Here is a 17,490-nt window from a genome sequence, read left to right as displayed (position 1 = left end):
CTGGGACAGAGAATGTCAGAGCTGGAAGGGGGGGACCCTGGGACAAAGTGTCACAGCTGGAAGGGGGGACCCTGGGACAGAGAATGTCAGAGCTGGAAGGGGGGGACCCTGGGACAAAGTATCACAGCTGGAAGTGGGGGGGACCCTGAGACAGAGAATGTCAGAGCTGGAAGAGGGGAACCTTAGAGCAGAGAATGTCAGAGCTGGAAGTGGGGGGACCCTGGGACAAAGTGTCACAGCTGGAAGGGGGATCTTAGGACAGAGAATGTCACAGCTGGAAGCAGTGTCTTAGGGCAGAGAATGTCACAGCTGGAAGGGGCCCACGAAACCATCTAGTCCAAAACCCTATTTTGTAGATGAAAAGCCAAGGCTCAGGAAGGACTGCCCACCCTGGACCATACCATACCTAGTCCTATGCTGCATCCTTAGAGCACCTCTCTGCCAGTGTGTCTTAATATCTACTGATCCAGAAATGACATGACTCTCCATTTGTCTTACAACTAGCCAAAGGCTACAGTGGAGAATGGTTGTTGTTCAGCTTTTAACTTATCCACAAGAACATTGTATTGTTACAATGTGATAAAGAAGGATTCTAATCACAGTAAAAGGGGCAGCTAGGTGGCCTAGTGGATGGAGGGTTTGGAATCAGGAAGACATCTTCATGAGTTCAAATTCAGCCTCAGACACTTACTAGCTGTGTGACTGGGTAAGTCACTTAACCCTGTTTACCTGAGTTTGTAAAAATAATCTGGAGAAGGAAATTGCAAACCACTCCAGAAGTTTTGCTAAGGAAAACCCAAAATGGGGTCACAGAGAGTCCAACATGACTAAAATGACTGAACAAAAACTACCACAATAAAATCCTTTAATTGAGATGCCACATATTTAGAATTTCTTATGGTTCAGACAGGAATTGAGCTAATATTTGTGTTAGACCTCATTGGTCATTGGGTTTGAGCTAAATAGTGGCTTAGAAGTGGGGGGAAAAAAGAACCATTGAATTTGGAATTAGAGAACGTGGATTGAAATTCTTGCTCTGCTACTTAATTCCCCACGTGATCATGAGTGGATCACTACGGTAGTATCTCTGGTTCTTAGTCGCCTCATTTGTAACATGAGAAAGGCTGGGATAAAGGCTTCCCAAGGTGCCTTCCTAGTGTCATGTCAGTTCTGAGAGTCATTGCTGTGAGGTCCCTTCCAGACCTTCACTCTCTAGGATTCTATGGCCAGAGCTGTGGTTTCAGCCTAATAGGAGCAGGAGCTGGCAAGTTCCACCCATAAGATAGGTTAGAGGTCAAGTTGATTAAAAGCAGGGAGGGGCATGCAGGTACTGTGAGTTGTAGATGTACAGGGAGCAGAAACCCAGGCTAGAAGGTTGGGGTGCATACATTCAAGAGACCAGGCTGAAGATCCAGTCAGTAAGATTGAGCCAAGAATCCAGGCAGCAAGAGGTCAAGATCTAGGGAAGGTGGATTCCTTGGTTGGAATGGGGAAGGTAGGGGTCAGCACGCCAAGGCTTCCTGATGAGTCTATCATTGCATTGTCCTTGGAAGATAGTTTAGCTCAGCAAATGAAGTAAGCAAATACAATTATCTGGGAATTTTTACTTAGTAGAGTAGAGGGCAAATGGTGGTTTAGAGATAATCTACATGTTAAGTACAAGCAGGGCCTAGCTAATCATTAAAGTAGGTTCCTAAAGATCCTATATTTTATTAACTTGGAGTGATTGTAGTGACTTAGCACTAATAGCAGTCCTTTACAAAGCCTCTAATTCATACAGGTCTTCTCCAAATTAGTCTTAGTTGCTGAAGTGTAACAGTGTAGAAATGTCCTTGCTTGTTTCCCCATTGATAAGAATATCACGGTCATTGGGCAGAGCCCTTAAGTAGGAATCCCTGTGATTGAGGCAAGTGCCACATATCACTCAGACCAAACAGCACAAAGGTACCCTTATTTTAGGGGGAAGGTGTATGAATATCACCTCAGAGTGGGAGGCAAGAAACTGGGGGACACAAAATCAACTTTCTCTTCCTACCTTACACACACACACACACACACATGCGCTCGTGCACACACACACACACACACGCGCTCGTGCACACACACACACACACACACACACACATACACACACACTCACCAAGATGGGGAAAAAAAGTACCCTGTTACAAGAAAGTATAGTCAAGCAAATAAAAAAATCCAATTTTGACTTTGTCCAAATATATATATAATTTTGCTCTCTGGATTTTTCACCTCTTGGAGGTAGGTAGTGTGTGTGTTTCATTGTAAGTCCTCTTGAATTGTAGTTGGTCATTATACTTATCAGATTTCCTAAATCTTTCCAAATCGTTTGTATCTACAATATTGTTGTAATTTTATAAATTGTTCTCCTGGTTCTGCTCACTTCACTCTGCATCAGTTCTTACAAATCTACCCAGGTTTCTCTGAAACCATTCCCCCCCTTCACCATTTCTTACAGCTTGATAATATTACATCATATTTATACATAACATAACTTGTTCAACCATTCCTTAATTGATGTGAACCCCCTCCACTTTCAATTCTTTGCTACTCTAAAAAGGTCTGCTATAAATATTTTTGTATATCCTTAGTTAGAATTTATTTAGGACTACTCCCTTCCTTAATTTATGCTCTCTCTTATTCTGCATTTGCCTTTCTCCCCTTTCTCTCCTGTTGCTCTGTTGAGCGAAATATGTCTCTCAGGCCAGCTTTGTGTGTGTATATGTATTTTTTCTTCCCTTTGACCCATTTCAGATGACAGTGAAAGCCAAGTGTTACCTATTCTCCCCATTCCTTCTTCCTTGTTTTGTATAGATTTCTACTCATACAACCTGATGGTATGAGTTTATTTTCTCTAACCTTCCTCTCTTGGACATTGGATCTTGTTGCTGGGGAAGCTTCTACATTGGGGGGAGAGAGGTACAGCTCAACCCCTGCTCCCATATGATAGTTTCCTATTTTAGTTAATTATTCTTCCTCTTTAGGTGTTAAACTGTTTCTGCAGGACACATAACTTCTTTCAATGCCCTTTAAATTGGGAAACCCCTAAATGCAGTTCCCTGGGATAAAAGTCTTAGTAGCCCTGACTTAATTATAGCTCTATCCCTAGACATCTATCAGCTATATAATACCAGGAATCAGACCTGAATTTTAGTATCACCTTTGACAACGGGTGGCATGGGTAAGTTGCTTCGTCTCTGTGGGCTGTCCAGTGGAATTGAATTCAGTTCAATTCAGCATATATTTAAGTACATACCATGTGCTAAATGTAGAGACCTAAAGATTAACAAAAGCCCTGCCCTATGAAAGCTTACAGTCTATTAGAAGAAGTTACAACATAAATTAAAAAACATTCTTTATATTTTTGATCCTGAGAAGACCCCAATAGAGTTTAAACATAGTCTGTTTCCTATTCAGTGAAATTTCTTAATCACCTTCCATATGCAGAGCAAAAATATAGAGATAAATAAGACATCATCTCTTCCCTTAAGGAACTCACAATCATTTGTGAATGGAGCATTTATTAAGCACATGTACAGTCTGCTAAAGCTAGCTCCTTGGTGGGGGAGGGGAGCAATAAGATTAAAAATCAATCAAAAAGCATTTAAGGTCCAACTGTGTACCAGGCACCCTACACTGGCCATACAAATACAATGGATGAAGTAAGGAGTTTAGAAGTTTACATTCGGGGCGGCCAGGTGGTGAAGTAAGAGTGCTGGCCCCAGAGTTGGGAGGACCCAGGATTGGTTCCAGCCTCAGGTAATTAACACCCACACAAAATAACTGGCCGTGTAAACTTGGGCAAGTTACTTAACCCCAATTGCTTTAAAAAAAAAGTTTACATTCATCCTTTCAACAGATATTTCAATAACTACTTTGTGCAGAATTCAATTCTGCTTATTTTATCAAGTATTTACCAAGTGTCTACTGCATGCAAGGCTTTGTTTTAGTGCTAGGGATACAATGATGAAAAATGACAGTTCTTGCCTTCAAAAACTTTCCATTTAACCAGGCTGCCTCAGTTTCATAATCTGAAAAATGCAAATAATGGTAACACCTACCCCACAGCGATATTATGAGGATCAAATGAGATATTTGACAAGTCTTAAAGCAAAATGCTAGTTACTAATAGTTTTTTTTTTTCTAGAAAGGATTATGCACACAGTAAGTGCCATAGAAGGTAAAAATGTGATGGGGGCAGAGAGTGGGTATCCTCCAAGGCTCTGTCCTGGGCCATCTTCTTTTTTCTGTTTCCTCTCAGGAATCTCATCAGCTCTCAGCTCTAAGCAAATGGCTTGCAGACCTCTAGACCCAGCTGTAGTCTTTCTCCTGAGCCCCCGTCCCACATCCTTAACTGGATGTCCTGTAGTCATCCCAAATTTAACAAGTATGAAACAGAACTCCTCTTCTTCCCCCTCCCTCCCCCACCTGACTCACATAACTTATTATTTTCTCTCTTTCTGTTAAAGGCACCACTCAATTTCCACTCATCCAGGTTTGCAACTTTGGAGATTTTCTAAATGTTTCACTCTCCCCACCCTCTCCATGCAAACTAGTGCTAAGTTTGTAGATTCTGTCCCCACCATGTCACTCACATCTGTCCACTTCCCTCTACCCATGTGGCATCACCTGGAATGGCAGCAATAACTTTTCCTCATTGGATTCCTAGCCCCCAGACTCTCCTTTCTCCTTTGCTCCACTTTTCATTCAAACTGACCTTCTCATCTTTTCTCCAAACCTGGCCCTCTTCTCCTTCATTCATGCCATTTTGCAAGGCTGTATCCCATGCCTGGAATTCCCTCAGGATCCCAGAATTCAACAGCTATCTAGTCTAACCCCTCCACAGAGAGAATCCCTATTATAACATCCTGGACAAGTCATTCAGCCACTGCTTGAAGACTTCTTCTGGTGAAGAGGAAGGTTCAGTTCTTCTGGAGGCAACCCCATCCTTTCTCCAGCTCCACGCTAGGGTCCCTGGCTTCCTTCAAGATCCAGCTTATGTGTCATCCCCTACAGGAAACCTTTCATGATCCCTTTAGTAATTACTTCTCTCTGCCCCTGTCTCTCCATCTCTCTCTCTCTCCATATCTCTCTCTCTCTCTGTCTGTCTGTCTCTGTTTCTCTCTGTCTCTGTCTCTCCCCTCCCACCCCAAATGATCACATACATATTTATCTAGAATTGTAGACCCAGAGCTGAAAGGGTCTTAGAGGTCAGCAAGTCTGACCCTCTCATTTGACAGATGAGGAAACTGAAATCCAGATCAGTTAAGTGACTTGCCTAGGTCATACTAGTATGTGTTTGAGGCCAGTAAGTGATCCAAATTCAGGTCTTCCTGATGCCAAGTCTAGGACCCTACCCATTATGGAATACTGCCTCTTGGTAGAGATCTGGGTAAATACAATTTCCTCAACTGGCACATTAGAATAGTAATATCTGCTCTGTTCTTACAGATATTTTAAGAACCAAAAATGAGGAAATGGATATTTAAGGGCTTAGAAAGTTAAGAGCACCTTATTAGCATAGGGGATTCTTCCTTCTTTGCTAGGAAGATTAGGCAAAGTAGCTCTTTCTGAAGTGAAATTCCTTCTTTCCCATTTTGGAAATTCATGAGTTCTCTTTGCTCTTCTGTTTTGCAGGCCAACATTGGACAGAAGGAGGACTTTGAAGAGGCCAGGAAGAAGGCATTGAAACTTGGAGCCAAAAAGGTAGTGATAGAGTAGGAAGTGGAAACTGGGCAAGGGGTGGGGGTAGAGGGTGGGCACGAGGAGGGACAGGGCATAGGAGGCAGCAGACAAGTCACAGACTTTGGTTGCTGGTTGTTATCTAAACCCAAGCCCATGCTGGGTACAGCCATGGGCAGCTTCTCTTGGCAGTACTTTCTGAAATTTTGACTTGGAGGCCCAGAGTTAAGTTTATGCCACTAGCTAGGAAAGAGCGAGACTCAACCTTCCTGCTAGTTTGGGACCTTTTTTCTTCTTTGCCCCCTTCTCCCAACCTGCTTAGGAATATAGGCAACAGAGAGAAAGGGGTTGTCCCAAATAGGGGGAAGTTGGGGTGAGAGCTAAACAATATGGGTCCCTTTGGAGAAGAAAAATCTTATTCTTCTGCCCCTGTGACATCTCATGGGATGGTACTAGTTCCTGGGATCAAAGCCTCCAGGTACTGTGGGAATTTCCCTAGCCTTTTGGGCAGAGCTTGTTCTCCCCTGCCTCTAGACCTTTGTTCTGGCTTGTGTCTCTATGCCTATCTTCTTTAAGGCAAGACTTTCAGACCAGGTCCAGATTTCCTTTAATGGGATTTTGTTCCTTTTGCCCCATAGGTTTTCATCGAGGATGTCAGTAAGGAATTTGTGGAGGAGTTCATCTGGCCCGCTGTTCAGTCCAGCGCCCTCTATGAAGATCGTTACCTCCTGGGCACCTCCCTTGCCAGACCTTGCATTGCTCGCAAACAGGTGGAAATTGCCCGCCGGGAAGGGGCTAAATACGTGTCCCATGGAGCTACAGGCAAGGTAAAGAAGTGGCCGTGCTGTTTGAAGGGGATAAGGGTGTGGGGAGCTTTGTAGATGGCAAAGATGCAGATGACTGTCTCTAAGGAAAGGTGCCTGACAATCACAGCCCTAAATGAGGAGACCAGGAATTCTATGGTAAGATCTTACCTAATGAGAAGGAAGGGACCTGGGGAGCTGTCTCATCCAATTCCCTAATTTACAGGTGAGAAATCTGCGACCCAGACAGGCTGAGTGAGGTCTTAAAGATAGCATGCCAATATGATCCATTATGACAAATATGCCCAAACTCTTTCTCTGCGGCAGAGAAATGAAGTTAGGCAGACTTAGAACTCCCTGAGTATGTCTGTGTTGGGGAATGGGCATCACAATGACCCACAAAACCCCAAGGGCAATGGAACCAGATTAAAATGTAATTGAGAAATCTTTAACAAGATTTTTAAAAATACATTCATTACAGCATAGATAATGCTAGTTTGTGGTATTCTAAGTCAGTATGTGGCCCACAGCAATCAATTCCTATTTGAATCTTATACCACTGTTTTAGAAGAAGCCAAATTGAGTCAAAACATCTAGTTTTTAATCCCAGTTCTATCACTGAAGAACCATGTGACCTCAGGCCAGTTCCTTCCCCCTCTCTGGGCCTCAGCTTCCCCATAATATTAAAGAGAGAGGGGTTGCACTGGCTGATTTCTAAGGTGCCTTCAGTTTAACAATCTATGACTACATACACCTGCTCTGGGCAGACTCCTATCCTGACAGTTGGGAGTGGGAGAGAGAATATTGTCTGGGTGAGACATGGCTTGGTCTTTCAGCTCTACCATTCTCTGAGTCCGTAATTCTACAAAATGTCTGTTTCCTCCTTTTCTAATCCTTCCTGGTTTGCTCTGCTATTGGTGGCCTGGATGGTGGTGGGATGTAGACTCTGGGTCACTGTATGAACATGTTACAGCTGAGGAGAATTGATTGTGAAAGTTGTGGGAATTTGTGGGAAAACAAATTGCTTTGAAAAGGGGTGGTTAGGCCTCTGAGGAGTCTGAGTGGGCCGTCAAATGAGCACCCATGTCATTGTACACAGAACAGATACCTTGTTGCAATGTTTATCAGAATGTGTATCAGAATGTATCATTCTGTGTATCAGAATGCCACATTAGAGCATGATCTCAAGATTATCCATCTGACCTCAGAAACCATGTCATGGGAGGAATGTCTGAGGGAGCTGAGAGTGGTTAGCCTAGAGACGTTGGCATCAGGCACCTGAAAGGCTGTCACGTGAAAGAGAGATTAAGCTGGGTTGGCTCGTCCCCAGGGGGCAGACCCAGGACCAGGGGCAGGAGAATCTTGGCTTAACATAAGACATTTTTTTTTTAACAACTGCAGATGTTTCCAGAGGCAGTGAGCTCTGGAGGTGTTTAAACAGACATATATTTTATTACATCTTTCAGAAATGTTGGAGAAGATAATTTTCAACTTAAGACTTATTTTTTATTATCTTTTGCTTTTATATCATCTTCATTCATTTCTAAATATAAGCCTCTGCCTCCCATACCCAGAGAGGAGTCCTTTGAGGCAATGAATTAAAGAGGGAGGGAAAAACGTAAAAAAGTAATCCATCGGGGCAGCACAGTGGATAGAGCACTGGCCCTGAAGTCAGGAGGACCTGAGTTCAAATCCAGCCTCTGACCAGATACTTGACACTTACTAGTTGTGTGACCCTGAGCAATTGCCTAAACCCCCCACCCCCCAAAAACAAAAAAGTAATCTATCAAAACTTACCAGGACATCAACTGAATCTGACAGTGTATAGAATTTTCCATAGCCACAGCCCCTCATTTCTACAAAGAAGAATTCTCTTCTTTGAGGACAAATGTGGACATTACGATCATATAACTTTCAATTTCAGGGGTTTACATCATTATAGTTATTATATATTATTTTCCTTGTTCTGCTTACTTCACTCTATATCAGTTAATGTCAATTTTTCCATGCTTATCTGAGTTCTTCACATTCACTATGTTTTACTGTGCTATAATTATTCAATCAACAAGGATTGAGTAAATGCTCATACTAATTTGTCATGCACCGAGCACAGTAGTATCCCATTACATTCACTTACCACAATTTGATCAGCCACTCCCTCTTTAATAGAAGAATTACTGTTTTTAGTATTTTGCTACCTCAAAAGTGCTGCTATGAATATTTTGGTATATATGGGATCTTTCTTTTTGTCCCTGACTCTTTGGGGTAGATGACTAGCAAAGGAATTTCTGTCAAAGGGTCTGGGTATTTCCAGTTGGACCACACAATAACTCCATTAATAATGCATCATTGTTCCTATTGTTTAGCACCAACATAAGATTTTATAATCTACGTGTGTGTGTGTGAACCAGTCCTTTGCATAGAGATGATTCCTCAGTATTTTCTGTTTAGGAAACTAGTCCTTCAGGCAGATTTCCATAGTAACAAATTCCATCCAGGGTGAGACCTGGTGGTAGAGAGATTTTGTTTGGTTTAAAACATAAAATTTTAGGTTGAGTCTTGCATGTATACTAACCATGTCTTCCAATGGAATAATAATAGCTGCATGTCCTCTCTTTGGACACTAGAGGGAACCAGAGACTTGTGTTTAAAGTCCTAAGCATCTTGGCCCTTGGGATTGTGTGGTCCAAGAGAACTGAATTCTTTAAGGGAGGACACCTTAAGATAGGCAGCCAGAGACAAAACTATGTGTCACTGAGCTGTAGTTCCTTGGATTCAGCGATAATAGGGTCATAACTAAAAGCTGGAAGATGTATTTGCCTAGGGTTCATTGAGCCTTCTCATTTTATGCATGGGAAAACTGAGACTCAGAAACACAAAATCATTTGCCCAGGGTCACACAGGTAGTGAGTGACGGGTAGGATTTGAATCCAGATCTTCTGACTCCAAATCCGGGGTCTTTTTTTTTTTTACTACTTTACCATGATGCTGCTTCTCTAGTATCCTTTAAAACTCAGAAAGACATCATTTTGGTGTGTTTTCAAGGCAGCCTGATACAGTGGAAAGAACCCTGACTAAGGTTCAAACCCAGTCTCTGATGTTTCTTATGAGACCTTGAAAGCAACTTACCCTTTCTGGGCCTCAGTTTTCTTATCTGAAAAGGGAGGATATTGGACTAGGTGGCCTCTAACTCTAGGATCTTATATGACAAGTCTCTTGGTGGCAGTGCAGTATGGGGAATGTTCCTTTCCTCCCTGCCAACTGGAGGTGGAAAACCTTAGCAGGAGATAATCCACCCTATGGCAGATGTGTCCCAGGAGGATCAGCAGAGTCTTGTCTCCCAGGAGGGACAAAGATGAAGAGAAACAAAACAAGAAACAGGTAGAAGGCCCTCCAGCTAAGAAGTAAGGACCAAAGATGAGACAGCGTGGTGTGGCCAGAGGGCACTGACCTTAAAGTCAAGACACCTGGATTTATGTTTAAGCCAAAACACTGAACTGCTAGGTGACTGATTAAATCCTCTCTGAGCCTCAGTTTCCTCATTCATAAAACAATTGGACTAGATTGGGGCTCTTAACCTGGGGTCCCCTTGGGGACCTTGCATAGATTTCACAGGGTTTGTGAATGTGGATTAGGGAAAATCCTTTATTTTTCCACTAACTTCCAGCTGAAATCGGGTATTTCCTTTGATTATGAGTGTAGACCTCACACATTATTCTGAGAAGGGCTGAAGTCCATCATCTTCTCCAGACTGCTAAGAGAGCCTGGAATGCAAATAAAGGGATGGTGACCATTCCTTCCAGTGCGAACATTCTGAGATTTTGTAAGATTTCGTGGCAGATTAGGCTGAAGAGGAAGGAAGAGTCTTGGAGTTTTTAGGACCCCATCTCTTGGGATAAGGGAGGGAGATCCCCTGGCAAAATCCACCTCTGTGTGACAGCAGGCACAGAGACCTGTAACCCAAGGCTTCCAGACCAGTAAGGGTCAGGAAGTAAGGTCTCCTAAAAGTTAGTAGCATTGTCCTGAACTCTCAGTTTTATGTTTGCTCAAGAATAATCCTTAGCATTAGGCACAGTGAAGCATTCAAAGTGTTTTTTGGCCTATCTCATATATCATTCCAGTGGATCCTCATTACTGCTGGTCAGGAGGCCCTCTAGGTTCTCAAGTACGGCCCTTGTGACCAGTTAAAGCCTCAAGGCTTCAGGTTCCCCATTACTGATCTAGTCCATTCCTTTCATTTTGTGGTTGTTTAGGGAGAAAGAAAAATTGAGGCCCAGAGAAGTTAAATGTGACTTGCCACGGTCACACAGCTCTCTGAGCCTCAGTTTCCTTATCTGCCAAATGGAGATAATGAGACCTATCATATTATAATGAGGATCAAATGAGATAATAAGTGAAAGCTGCTTTGTAAACTTAAAGTACCCCATAAAGTACTGAACACATGTAAGCTGTTATCATGAGATAGTGTGTAGCCTAGTGGGTAGAGAGCTGCTCCTAAAGTCAGGAAGATCTCAGCTTAATTCCTACCTCTGACATGTACTGACTATGAGGCCCTGGGCAAACTATTGAAAGACTACAGGTCTTACAGAAGCATCTAGATGATGATGCAGTAGTTGGAATGCTGGGCCTGGAATCAAGAACTCATGAGTTCAGTTCTAGCCTTAGACACTTACTAGCTATGAGACCCTGGGCAAGTCACTTAATCTCTGCCTCAATTTCCTCAACTGTAAAATAGGTTTATAATAGCACTATATATATATATATATATAATATATATAATAACCCAGAGTTATTTTGAGTATCAAATGCACAAAGTGGGCATCTATAGAAATATTTATTTCCTGCCCTTCCCCATAAATTGCAGAGATGGTGCTGACCTTCATTGGAACGAGGGAGTTTCCTCACTAGGAGTAGCTGATAGCTATGAAATCCCAGGTCTGGTCCCTCTCCTTATTTTTAGGGATTCAGCTGGAGTTAGAATCTAAGTCTCTTTATACTCAGTCCTAGAGTTTTTTCCCTTGGTACCAGGCTGCCTGGATAAAGGAATAAGCTGCCGTTAGAAACAGGACTGTGAGTCTTTTTTAGCCTTTGCATTGGTTCCTTTGAATACTGGACCTCTGATGGCTTCTGATCGGGCATCGAGGGGAGATGATCTAAGAATGAGGGGCTCCCATCTCCTAGGTGTCAGGTACCTCATTGTTCATATGAGAAGCAACAAGATGTAGTAGATAGGGAGCTGGTCCCAGAGTCAGAAAGACCTGTCTTTGAGGCTCCCCTCTGATATGCACATTGGCTGTATGGCCCTGGTGCAACTTCTCAGAGCCTCGAGAATGAAGATTCTGTGTTGCCACAATGTCACTTACTTGGAACTGGTAGAGGAGATTCCTCACTGGGAGCATTCCTGAAATATCACACACACACACACACACACACACACACACACACACACACACACACGCACACGCACACGCACACGCACGTTAATTCTCTTTTCAAGCACCACTCCTGTTTCTTCCCTTTTTTTTCCCGGAGATCCCAGATGCCTGGTTCCCAGGGCATTGTGGGGGTGGGGACCTTACAAGGTCACAGGATCCAGGATGACTGCCTCAATTCGCCATATCCTAGGGATTCCTCAGTCCCTGTGGGGTTGGAGAAAGAAGTCCCTTTCCACCTTCTAACAGAGTCCTTCTTGCTCCTTTTGCCACACTTGTCTGGGATAGTTCTGTCTTTTACAGGTTCTCCCAGCACATTTTATGTTCTATAATAGTCTGTGTTCGATGTGTTCAGCACCATCATTCTACGCTCTGTTCTAACATTCTGTACCTGAAGGTCTCTTCCTGCTCTGACATTCTGTGCCCCATGTTCAAGCTCCCTCCAAGAATGAATGTCTGTTCTAAGGTCCTTTCTAGCACAAACATTCTATACTGTCTTCAAACATCCTCTGTACAAAGGTCCATTCAGCACGAACATTCTATGTTCTCTGTTCTAACATTCTGCGTTCGAAGATCCCTTCTAGGCCTGACATTCTATACTTCCTAATGTTCCCCTGATGGCCCCCCACCCTTCACACACCCCTTTAGCCTTGAAGTGGGGGTGGGGGGGTGGCGGGGGGAGAGAATTGGAAATCTGAGCCCAGGGGCTCCTGAGCCTCTGGCTGCATCAGTAGCAGCAGGAGCTGCCTAAATGGGCACCATCTGTATCACTGTTGTCCCAGGAGCAGATGGACTGCCAAGGCCTTTGAGGGAAATGAGCATCTTTCATACTCTCCCACAGGCTTTATACATGCACATACACATGTGTCAACATGTGGGTAGGCCCTCACAGGGATATATATACAGATGTGTAATTTGCTGTACTTAGGGGGAGCATTCCAGAGATTCTGGACGTTGTGGGTGAAGACTGAGATTGAGCTGAAGGGAGACACTACCTCGTTCCCCCTAGGAAGGGTTTTGTACTGGAAAAACAGGTTTGATTTCTCCAAGAGTGTCCTGGCTTAGAAATAGATCAGTGGCCTCATGGAGGCAGCAGAAAACCTGCTAGCAGCTTTGAACAGAGCCTTATTGGAATCAAGCCAGCCTCTGTATCTGTCTAACGTTGAGATGGAGGCCTTCTAGGTGTTTCAGTTCCGTGGGAAAAATTATTTCCTAGCAGGATGATGGAAATTTGGGGGGAAATGGAGATTCCCCCAGGATGATTTCTTAGTTCATTTACAAAACTAAAGTTGTAATGTTGTGTTAGGAGTCTGTGTTCCAAAAGCTCACTTTGGCAGAAGGGATTATGTTTAGTGTATTTCAAGGTGAGAGGGCTCAGAAAAATAGTGGAAAGACTCATGAGGGGATTTTCTTTTCCTCTTTTTTGCAAATTTTTTGGGAAATGCTCCCCAGAAAAAGATTTTGTACTCTGCAGATTTTCCCAGTCTTTTCTGGATCTTCTAATTTTCATCTAGGTCTATGTAGCCCAGATTGTATCCTAATCTGTTGAAGTTTGTGGGTCATTTAAATATTGAATACTATAAGAAGTTTGACTTACCCTTAGACTGGACTATTGCCTTGGACACTTCTCTCTGGGTCTCAGTTTCCCTGTCTGTAAAAATGAGGCAGTTACACTAGATAAATTTGGATATCTTTTACCAAATCAAATAAAGTTAACAAGTCTTTAGTGAGTTCCCTGGCCTAATGTGCTTTGGGGAAATCTAGGACAGTGAAAGATGTAGTCCCCTACCCAAGTGATAATATAATAATGGTATATTTTATTGGTGTGCACCTATGTTTCTATTAGTACAGGGAACTCCTTATATGGTAACTTCTTCCACTGGTACTTATGAACTTACAATCTTAGAGAAATGTCTGGAGGCCCTGCAAGGTTAAGTGATTTGCTTTTGGTCACTCACCCAGAATGTGTCAGATGCAAGGCTTGATTTCTTATGGCAAGTCCAACCCTGTATCTATTCCTACCTCCCTGTTCCTTATTCACATTTATGGAGTGCTTTAAAGTTTACAAAGTGCTTTCCTCATATGTTGTTGTTTTTCAGTAATTTTCAGTCATGTCTTACTCTTTGTGACCCAGTTTGGGGTTTTCTTGGCAGAGATATTGGAGTGGTTTGCCATTTCCTTCTCCAGCTCATTTTACAGACAAGGAAACTAAGGCAAATAGGGTTAAGTGACTTGTCCAGGGTCACAGAGCTAATAAGTATCTGAGACTGGATTTGTACTCAGAGAGATGAGTCTTCCTGACTCCAGGCCTGGTGCTCTTTCCTCTGTGCCCCTAGCTGCCCCTTCCTTATGTTCAGTAGATATTACAAGTATCACCAGTCCCATTTTACAGATGAGGAGAGATAAAGTAAGGTCCATGATCATATACCTAATATAGGAAAGAATCAGGACTTGAACTTGGGTTTCTTGTTTCCAAGTCCAATGTTTTTGTTTGTTTTATTTTAAGTACACCAAACACCCTCTCTCTATACACATGAAACCATCAGTGAACAGGCATTTGTGTGTGTGTGTGTGTGTGTGTGTGTGTGTGAACACACATGCTCAGATTAGAAATGTGCTCTCATTCAGAGGGAGGAGAAAAGTTAGGGCTTTATCCATTGGCAAAGGCTTCTTAGAGGCTGAGCCAGCTTTTGGAAAGATGGTAGGAAATTAGATAGATGGAAAGGAAGGAATCTCAGGTAGAGGGAGAGATGGTGAGAGCAGAGATTTCAAGGGATACCTTTCTTTTTGCTTTTTGGAGGACAGTTGGGGTTAAGTGACAGTGTGAGAGGCAGAGAAGGGTGGAGGGCCTCCTTCCTCTCCTCACCAGCTGGGCAGGCATGGGCAGTGCTGCTTCTCAGGCCTGGCCCCTAAATGAGCAGAGGGGGCACATGCTTCACTTCTCCCCATCCCCTCTCAGCCAAGAGTTCAGTTTTCAACCTGCTCAAGGTCTCCCAGCCAGGGCAATCTGGGGACTGGATCTGACCTAGCCTGTATCACCGTAACCTTGCAGCACTGTGCATTAACAAGGCTCAAACCTGTATTACCGAGCTGCCTGACATGACACCCAGAAAATAACATGTTATTCCTGCTGAAGCCTTGCTGCGCTCCGTGCAGTTTTCACAGTAGGTGGAAGGCCTCTCTGTTATTTCCACAGCACATATGTCTCCCTATAGGGATGTAGCTATTTGGGGGGAGTGATATTAAAAAAGGGAGGGGGATGGTCAGGAAGCAGGCAGCCATTTTCTCTTTGGTGGCTGGAGGGATGACACAAGAAAGGAAGAAAGACTTCCTTCGCTTCATGATCTCCCTGGTGCAGAACCCCAAAAGATGTTTTAGGGGATACAGTTTCGAGCATCAAGGGTGCTCCTTGATGCTCAGCAGCCGAGGGCAGAAAGAGTATTCAGGAGACCTGGGTTCTGTCATCCACTCTTGTCGTTAATTCTTTATGTGCCATTGGACAAGTCATTCCCATCTCTGGGTCCCAGATTCATCAGCTATACAATGAGGTAGTTGGAGAAGGTGACCGATCCTTAAGGTTCTGACAGATGAGGAAACTAAGACTGAGAAAGGTTAAGGGACTTGCACAAGGTCACTCAGTGAGTTCAAAGTCAGGACTCAAACATGGGTCTTCTGATTCTGTCATCATAGATAGCATGCTGCCTTCCTGCCACTGAATGTGTGTCTGTTTAAATTGCCTGAAGTACAAGGAATGCAGATTTGTGGTGTCATACAATATTAGAGCAGAAAGAGACTTCCAGGACCATCTAACACTCCGCCCACCATTTTGTAGGCAAACAGGTGAATGACGCGATAGGAGATTCCTTCCAGGCCTGCTATTCTTTGTTCCAAGGTCCCGTCCAGCTCTGCCATTCTGTGTTCTATGTAGTAAGAGCTCCAGTATTCTGCCTGCTAAGGTCTCTTTCATCTCTGATCTTCCATGAATTTTAAAGATTCACATATATTGTATCAGTAAACAGAACTAACAAAGGACCAGAACTTACTGATTGCTGATCTCTTTTGTACTTTCTGCTGGACATGAGCATCTCTGGGCCTGAAGGGATGAGCAGGAAGCAGTTGTAACCCAAGGGAGCATCCCAGGTCCAAAGGGGTGCTGTGCTAGTACTCTTGTGCTAAGTAGGGCTAGGACTCCAGGAGGATGCTATGTCTTGGATCTGAGCTGGGATTTCTAAGACATGAAGCCCTAAGCCCTAGAAGGGAAAGGTAGGGTTGCATTACATCTGTACAACTGATTTCCCTTCTTCTCACCCACCCCTTCATGTCTTGCTCAGAGGTCCTTTGGCTCACTCCTGATTATTGCTTTTCTTTGTATTCCAGGGGAATGATCAGATCCGTTTTGAGCTCACCTGCTACTCCTTGGCCCCTCAGATTAAGGTGAGTCATCTGGAACCCAAGATCCTTTGAGATGTTAGTGGTATCGGTCAAGGGTCCTGAAAGGCAGGGCATGTGGACCCTGGGAGATCTCACCAGCAGTTGATATCTTAATGTGTGTAGGATGCCTTGTAAGCCTTAAGTTTCTATATAAATATGTGCCCCGGTTGTTATCATTGTAGGCAGAGATTCTGCATGGTTTAGTGACTAGGGAGCCACTAGCCTCAGAATCAGGGAGACCTAGGGTCAGGTCCCACTTCTGCCCATATAACCTTGGGCAAGACCCTTAACTTCTCAATGTTTCCTCTAAGTCTTCAAACACTCTAAATTGCAAAACACTTGCTGCTTAGCATTGGTGGGGAAGGTGTTTCCTGACTGGGAATTTCCAGAACCAAAAAATAAAATAAATTAAAGTGGGCATAGATTTAAGGCACTTGGCCTACTTCACAAGACTGCTCCTGCAACTGGCAGGAGCCCATCTATAAGTGGGTGATGACTGAGATGCTAGTCCTCTATTCTCTTCAAAACTCCTTGGCCTACGTCATCTGTCCTAATGACAGTGGTGGAGGTAGTAGGGGTGGGGGTGGTATATAGACTTTCTCCTCCAATCCCTTTCCTGTGGAGGTACCCACACACCTCCGTACTTACACCAGCTTCCACCACTAATACTGACTGCCAGCCAAAGAAGAGTTTTTCTGGAGGTCAGAGGTGACCAAGCAGAGAAGTGAGGGGAGTATATTTCTCTGTTTGCTCTGGGGATAAAAAATAAACTGAGCAACTTCTCAGTCTTCCCAACTTTTCTTTCAGAGATTTCAGGTCCATGATAAACCCACTCTAGCTCCTAGCTACCACATAAAATACTCCACTCATTCAAGGCCAATTCCTGGCTTTCATTCCCTTATCCTGCAATATGTAGATAATAATAGCGTCACCTCCCAGGACTATTGTGAGAATACTTGAGGTAATATTTTTAAAGTGCTTTGCAAACCTTAAAGCACCATATAAATGCTACCTATTATTAGCACAGGGCCTCTGTTGTGGGTAGGTGTATAGTGGATGGAGGAATCCTTTCTTTCTCAAACCCATTCTAATGACTTCTTGGCTCTGTTAATGTTTAATCT

The 17,490-nt window shown here is 43.5% G+C and overlaps 1 protein-coding gene across 2 annotated transcripts in view; it reads left to right on the top strand.

Moving 5' to 3' along the window:
* Positions 1 to 17,490, top strand: part of ASS1 (argininosuccinate synthase 1) — an 86,121-nt gene that overhangs the window by 12,553 nt on the left and 56,078 nt on the right. For both annotated transcript variants that reach the window (XM_069069357.1, XM_069069358.1), the window contains 3 exons: positions 5,659 to 5,727; positions 6,342 to 6,530; positions 16,316 to 16,372. In XM_069069357.1, the coding sequence (XP_068925458.1) occupies positions 5,659 to 5,727; positions 6,342 to 6,530; positions 16,316 to 16,372 (315 nt within the window). The remainder of the gene's footprint in view (positions 1 to 5,658; positions 5,728 to 6,341; positions 6,531 to 16,315; positions 16,373 to 17,490) is intronic.

The sequence above is a fragment of the Petaurus breviceps genome, unplaced genomic scaffold (assembly GCF_028583685.1).
Source record: "Petaurus breviceps papuanus isolate PSGF00001 unplaced genomic scaffold, PetGlider_PUasm1.0 90779, whole genome shotgun sequence".
Taxonomy (NCBI): Eukaryota; Metazoa; Chordata; class Mammalia; order Diprotodontia; family Petauridae; genus Petaurus; species Petaurus breviceps.
Note: the sequence above shows the minus strand (reverse complement) of the source record. Positions and strands in the feature narration are given on the sequence as shown.